The following is an 8,236-nucleotide window of genomic DNA, read 5'->3' as shown; positions in this document are numbered from 1 at the left end:
GCTCTGGCCTACTTTTTTTCCAATATCTCAAGAAACCTCTGAAAGGACGGATATTTCAAACAGTTGATGAAATTAAAGTAAAAACAACCAAGCTGCTAAACACTATTACAAAAGAAGAGTGTTCTGGGGCCTTTGATCAGCGGAAATACCAGTGGGGAAAAAAGTGTGTAGCTTCCCAAGGGGAGTACATAGAAGGAGACAAATTGGAATAACTTATATGTTGTATGAATACATATGTAAAAATTCAGTCCTGAAACTTTTTGATCACCCCTTGTATAACAACTTATAGCTATTTATAATTTTTTTCAAACACTTTAAATATAATATTTTTAGAATATAATAAACAAGTTTAGGATCATAAACTTGAATTTTTTTTATCTAGTAATTAATGGGTTAAAACACATTTTTCTTACAACTATCTATCAGCAAGAATCCAAATAATAAACTTCGGGTTTAATTCAGCTTCGAAGTAGAAAAATTAAAAATTGAAAGACAATTTGAAATGTATCCCTTCTAGTTGAGTGGCAAAGAAATTATGAACATGTATAAAATAATAAATGTTCTGCATATCCATGAGGCTTATCTAATGTCAGACTGTGGGGCACCATGAGAACATTGGCCATTAGAATCACTTCTTGACTGAAATTTCAGTAACATTAGACAAAAGACCATCCTTACAGTTTTGATTTTTGAGTAACTTGTGTTTGTTCCATTAACTCAAGAGTAACTGTGTGGGCAAATATTTTTTTTATTCTGAAGAAAACCTGACTGTGAAGCAAAGTCAAGTGCAACAAATGAAACTTAATTGTATTAGTGTTCACAACAATTTTTAAAAAGGTTGTGCAATTTGACAAATTCTTAGTTTTTATTTAAATTTGTGTTACGCCTTCAGCAAATTAAATTTTGAGTTCAGCAAAAAAAATTATAAAATTAAATAATTAAACTAAATTAATTAATTATTTAATTAAATTTTTTTTTCCATAAAAAATATTTTCAGAACAGTAGGAAAAAGAGTGATTACAACATAAATATTGCTATAGAATATACGTAAAGAGGTAGACTGAAATTTTTAAACTGATGTAGACATATATATTTATTATCTGTACACAATCAATCAATCAATCAATCAATAGAAACATTTTATTGCATGTACAGTTTCAATTATCTAAGTACAATTCAACTCATTGGCTAGCAGATTCCTATAACAGAACCGCAATTGGACTAGGGTGGACAATACGCCACCTATTAACAATATTGTATAACTTTGTTGTTATTTTAATACTACAATTGCTTATTTTATCAGTATTTAAGTGTATTTGGTCAGAAATTCGCTTATAAAACTTATCATCAAATTTTTTCTTATGGAGTACTTCTGAAATCAATGAAAAATAAACAATTGTTTGGCATTGAAAATATTTTTACAGGTAAAATATACAAACATTTTTTAATGTAAAAGAAAAGCTGTTTAAATATTTATCTAAAATTTTGAAAACATGCTAAGAACTTTGAATTTTTCAAACTGAATTAAAGAACAATGAAAAGATTTGGATTAAAAAGATTGAACAACTTTCTGACATAACGATACACTCTTACAATTGACAGGACAAATTAGAAACAAGAAATTGAAAAACTTTTGGGAACAAGACGGATTAAAACGCCAAAAATGTTATAATGAATATGTTTTAATGTAGGAGCCAACAAACTTATCCTGTGGAAAACATTTCATTTCCACATTTTTTGAAATGTCCCATTTTTCAATATTAAAAATATTGTGCCATTTAAATATATTCTTTTACTTTTTTATGCAACTATATATTTCTTGAGAATTAATTTATGATTATGAATGTTATACATGACGTAGCTAACACATCTAACTAAAACTTTTCATTCATTTGATGAGTCTTATTTTTGCACATACATTTTTCTAAAAATTAACCTTATTAAAATAATCATCACAGATTTCAAAACTTAATCATCTTTAGTAATGGCTGCACTATTTTAAAAATAATAATACCACAATCAGTGCTCTACACATGCTCTAGTGCAAAATTAACTTTTGATATAATTAAAACTAAATAAGAATCGAAAACCGTAAGCTCCCCTATGAGGAACATTTTATGTTACTGACTAAAATTTAATCAACATTATTTTAAGTGCCGGTAGTGTAAATAATAGAGAAGAATAATTTATTGCACCTCATGAAAGACCGATGTTGACCAGCAAGGTCACGTAGGTCGTGCTGAGCCTAATTAATTACTAATATTACCTTCAGAGCTGCATTGTCCCAACCTTACCCCAACTAGCTCCAAACTTTGACAGAGCAATTATTAAACACCCAACACCTACGTTTGATACCATTGTTGGAATAGTTACTTGGCTAACCGACGCACACAGCTACTGCCCAAGCATGACAACTTGTTTAAATATTAAATAAATAACTAATAAGTGTAGAGCTGCATATAGGTAATATGGACACAATTTTCATATCAAATAATCCAGCCATGAAAACTTGTTGGCTCCTTGATTTGTAAAACATATTCCGTGAATACTCACACAAACAAATAATACGGTTCAAAACAAATAGTTAACATAAAGATAATATGTTGTTAATGGTAAAACCTTCACAAACATAAATAACAGACAAATGACATAACTATATATGTATTCATTTTCATACTGATTATGTATTTTATAAAATTACAAACTATTATAATAAAACAATGAAAAGGATAAAATTATTGAGACATTCAAATTGCTTGCTACAGTCGCAATAAACAGAACAACTAAAATATTAACAGTTAAATTGTATTTATTTCTTAGTTAAACATTTAAGCGTATAAAAACACAGAACGGTAGATAATACAATAATTACAGCATTTACACTTTGTTCACAGCTACTTATTACAGAATTATTTACATTAATCATTTGGTCTACTACTTAAATCCTATCTGAAAAGTAACATAGTTCCAATTCCATGACTAATTTTCTTTCCATGGAAATAATTGTTACTTTGCCAAAAGCTCTTATCTATGACACATTAAAAATCAAAAGATACATTATATTCATACACACACACAAATGTATATGTATGCATATATGTATGTACACCAGTTACCATTATTAATATACCAACAAAGTTAAGATTAATTAGACACAATACATCCTGACTTGGCTCAAGAAGTCAAAAGACAAACTCGAAAATCAGGTTTGTTGCAACATTGTATCACACTAGTCATTCCTGCTGAAATCACATTAAAAATTACTTTAAGTAGTATACATACATAAAGTATTATTTGCCTAAAACATTTCACATCTAGCTTTTGTACCTCAATGTGTTCAGAGCTATAGTAATACTTATCTAATTGTTACAATTTATCCAAACGTACATACCAGTAATAAAAAAAGGTAATTGAATTAAACAAACTATAAAACGATATATTGTATGTATTTATGCAGAAATAACAACATGTAAAAACAAACCATTTGATAGCTACAATTTATGTTAATGTCAAAATGTATTTGATACTACATATCAGGAGTCAGTTTGGTTCATATGGCACATTTTTAAGTATCTTTAATTTGTATGTGTTTTAAAATTGAATATTCTATTAACACTCTATCTGGCAAACATTTAACTTCTTGTTGGTGGATTATTTCTTAGCACATTAGAATGAAAATAACACAAACTTAAATTAAATGATTATTTTTAAAATATAAATAGTGAGTATTATTTTGTCAAATGCTTTAATAATTTATAAATAACTTTGTTGATTTGCAATACTAAGAAAATTTTAAACCAATTTTTATTTATTATGTAATTGGGTTTAAGGTAATAATTGAAATAACCGTCAATCATAAACAACATAAAAACAGTATGACTAAAGTAATATAATAAAGTTTGATTTCTAACATAGTGATTACCAAAGCACCGGGCCACACATAACATACAACTTGAAAATTTTTTTAACAAAAATAGTCATTCATTACTAATTTTAGTACGTATTCAATTTGTTTACTTGAATTTAATAATAGAGGTGATTATACACGAAAAGTAATTTGTGGATAATAGAAATAAATCATGTGATTTACTGTTTTAAACTTCTAATTACCATAATCACATTCACTAGTCGGACAACCAAATAAAACGTTCGCAATAACGGTGAGACAAAACGGATTTTCAACATCTGCAGATATTACGGCACAATTTACAATTTCACAGAAAATATAACTTAGCCTTGTGTTCACTGTTGTAAACGGTACATTAAACATATCAATACGTTTATATTTTGTACTGTTACAAATACAAAATGAGTACATGTTCAATAGTTAGAAATCATTAATAAAAATTCCCAGATAGGAGGTTAAATTTAAAAAATGTATGTTGCTATGCAAAAATGTAAATATTGAATCTCTGAGGGATATTTAGTTATTTCAGAATGTCGGGAATGTTATTTGTTGTCGATGGATGAGTGACGGCAGGGCACACTCAGGAATATTTCACTTTAGCCTTGCCATTGTTGTTGCACTTAACCAATCCATTTTTTAACGTATTTAATTCTGAAAGCATAGACTTTGAAAATGAGACATAAAAACATACACATATAAAACTTACATAAACTTTAATCTGTAAATAAATAACAAATATTATGCCTATTTTAAAATACCTATGCTTAAAACATTAAAAACCTATATAATACCTAGCAATACAGAAGATTATTGTTGGCGACTTGGTTTTGTTCAATAATTGCGGAGTATACGTTTTAAGTAGATAAAACCCTCACTTTAAAAATCATTTGTTAATAAGAGACCAGAAATAATAGCACCACAACAACACAAATCTTTCTCAAATTCTTATCTAATTTTATATAATCTCTTCCTACAGTTTATGGTAACAATATAAAAAGATACTATAGAAAATCTAATATTTAAATGTAATATTAAATGTGAAAGGGTATTCCATTAATTTATGTTTATTAAAAACAATCATAACTGTGTGATTATATATTTATTCTCTGATAAATAAATTCAAATAAGGTATACAAAATCAAACCATAAATTAGTTTATTATTATGTAGTCTATTATAAACATATATTATGTGTTTAATATTAAATATTCATATACTATATTAATAAAGAAACAGAAACTCAACAATACACAGAACTACATAAAAAATTCTATTTACCATGGTACAAGTAGCAACTATGTATAATTGTGATCTGTTATAATTTAAGGCCTATGTAAATCACAATATTTAATAATAATCATACTCAAATACAATACAAATACATAGCAAATTTATCTACCACTAGACCCACATCAATTCCATTAACTATCCAGAATGAAATATCAGTTGAAAGTATTAAGAAGCATTATCTATTCTTCTATAAAAATCTGTATCGATATTGCATACACTGTAAATTCCCAGCTAACCTAAAAATAGCACAATTAACTGTAAAAATTATAAATGAAAGTATTTGGTTTAAATATGACTGAGAAATTTATATACACACACAGGCCTCAAAATACAATTCACTAATGAAATTCCCGAATCGTATTTACTCCAAACCCACATGTCTGAAAAGAAAATACTATTTTTTAGTCTTACGAAGTACAGCAAAGTAGTCTGAGAACCTCCAAGTACACAAACTACTTTATAAAAGCTGTAACCTAAACACATGTGTGAATTATCAACAAGAAACGGATAACTGTAGTTAGTGCAAACTCTATTAAGTGGACATATTTTTCAACCAAATAAGTTTCCTAACTCATTGATGAAACCTATTGATGGTTGAATAAGTTTCCATCTTTTACAGAGTGACTGAGAAATACTATTTAAACAGATAGGAATAATCTACAGCCTCACAATCAACTAGCACGTGAGAGGTTTACACCTGCAGCAGTTTTTGCTCCATTTTGCTTTGTAGAATTTCTTCTAAACCCAGAGTTCACCTTATACCTTTCAATACATGACCTTATCCCATTGGCCTTGTATCACGGAACGGTTCCGTGACAACTAGTCTGGGCTCAAAATGTATATCACGGAACCGTTCCGTGACAAGTACAGCGCCATCTAAATAATTTTTTTTAACTCCTTTTTCAACCAAATGTTAGTATAAATTAGACTAATATTGCTGTAACACATAAGAAAAACTGCAATACTACAGTTAATTGAAATTTAAATGAATAAGAAGAAGAATAATAATAAGAATATTAGTGTACTACAAGAGAAAAAAATCAATATTCTTGGAATTTTCAGTATTTAGAAAAAACATTTATTCTGACAAACTATGCATATAGGTACATACACATATTCTAGTATTGCTAGGTAGAGAAATACACTTCAAATAAAATAAAAGCAACAATGGGGTATTTTATTATTATATTATTTGAGTAAAAAAAATTACAAAAATTTAAAAAATTCCAAAATTTTTTTAGTTTGTACAGCATTATTATTTTTAAATTATGACCAAATATATCACTATCTATTTATTATTAAAGCCCATTTTATGTTAATCCAAAAAGATATAAAATATAACCAAATAACTTGAAAAATAAATTTTTTATAAACATATAACAAAACTCTTGTTATGTTTTTAGCATTTTTAATAGGATAACTCCAGTTGAGCTGATAGTAAAAATATGTATAAGCCAATGGGTTAACACATAAACCCACATAAAGAAACTTAATTATTATAATATCAATTCAATCTTCATGTCATTGTTTCCTTTCACATACATATATATTTTGTTTAAATGCTTTAACATGTACACAGACCAATTTACTCACACATGTAGTGTATATGTTGTCACATTGTAAAATAATTTTAATTTATATTTTATATTAAGGTTTTTCCTACAAAGAATTTATATTAATTTATGATAAAAAAACAGTTTCAAATAGCTTATTGTCGGTTACTTAGTGAACTATTTGAATTAAGGCAATCTCCTGTGTCCAGACAAGAGTGAAATCTCTCACATGCTAATGATAATCCAAAAACTAATAATCTACTAAAATCCAGTTTTCAAATTTCAGGGTTATTTCTAGTTGAAAGCATTCCTAAGATACAAAATGAAAATAGCCACATAGTTTTCACTAATCTTTACATTTGAACTTTGCAAAATTTAATTTTCACTAGAGAAAGACAATTTTAGATGAGTGCTGTCATCATTACCGACATAGCCTCAATTTGTACTATTGGCTACAAAAGCTAGATGTGATCATGATGTACATTAAAAGTAATTAGCAGACCTAGTCACTGACAGGTGGTGTCACGACGTGTAGATGGGCAGTGGATGGCCCTCTGTGTTCATGACCCACTTGTCCACATCGATTAGCTTCCGATCGTCAGAAAACAGCAGATACAAGTATTTGATCGTCTCACTGAGGAAGAAAGACTCCATCATATCTCTTGGTCTCGTATCCAGTGGATTGTTCACATTGCCCAGTGATGTGTAACCATTGTTCACTTTGGCGTATCTCTCAAATGCCTGTAAATGCGTAAGACAAATATGTTTTATAGTGTAGCTGTAGCTGACATCATTTCCCTCATATTCAGAAGTAGTTCAGATTGTTTATTCCGATGTCACATGTGATCCTTCTCAAAGGCTATAAGTGAAGTTACTAGAGTATTATGTTCTCTAATATATATTGACATTATATACAGTAGAAGGCAATCAATTTAAATCGAAGAGAAAATTTCATCTATCTTAAATTTGAAGAAAGTTTTAAAACTGTTCAAACTATTATTTAATATCCCAAAAACATCAACTCATAATCTTTGTTTTATTGAAAACAATAAACAGTAATTAGAAATAATTATTTTTTTTAATTTTTTCAAGAATTGTAAACATTTAAAACGATCAATTATTTTTCATCACTTCAATTAGGAAATTAAAATTGGTATGTAGCACAATTTGTTTAGAATATTGTTTAGATTATATTTCATTGTTAGGCCAAAAAGTGACCTTTTTCGATGTGAGATTTAGTTCAACACTTTTAATTAATATATACATTTAAACCTAAATTTTCTGCTGGATTACATAAGTATTGTTTTGAAGAACTTACTTTGCCACTAACCTGTGTAACAAACAAATCATTCCAAGAAAGTTAATTTCACTAAAACTAGGTAAAGTCTACCCTAAAAAAAGGCCCAACGAGTATTCCTACTAACTACAGACCAATTTTTCTTGTTTCTACTTTCTCAAAAGTAATAGGAAAAATTGTCCTCTCTAGA

General features: G+C 28.0%; 1 protein-coding gene across 3 annotated transcripts in view; it reads right to left on the bottom strand.

Moving 5' to 3' along the window:
• Window positions 1-6,638: 6,638 nt before the first annotated feature.
• Window positions 6,639-8,236, bottom strand: part of LOC124358537 (endoplasmic reticulum mannosyl-oligosaccharide 1,2-alpha-mannosidase-like) — a 68,681-nt gene continuing 67,083 nt past the window's right edge. For all 3 annotated transcript variants that reach the window (XM_046810849.1, XM_046810841.1, XM_046810837.1), the window contains one exon: window positions 6,639-7,490. In XM_046810849.1, coding sequence (XP_046666805.1) covers window positions 7,272-7,490 — 219 coding nt within the window. In that variant the 3' untranslated portion in view covers window positions 6,639-7,271. The remainder of the gene's footprint in view (window positions 7,491-8,236) is intronic.

This window comes from Homalodisca vitripennis, chromosome 1 (genome assembly GCF_021130785.1).
Source record: "Homalodisca vitripennis isolate AUS2020 chromosome 1, UT_GWSS_2.1, whole genome shotgun sequence".
Taxonomy (NCBI): domain Eukaryota; kingdom Metazoa; phylum Arthropoda; class Insecta; order Hemiptera; family Cicadellidae; genus Homalodisca; species Homalodisca vitripennis.
The sequence above is the reverse complement of the archived record's forward strand: the minus strand, read 5'-3'. Positions and strand labels throughout refer to the sequence as shown.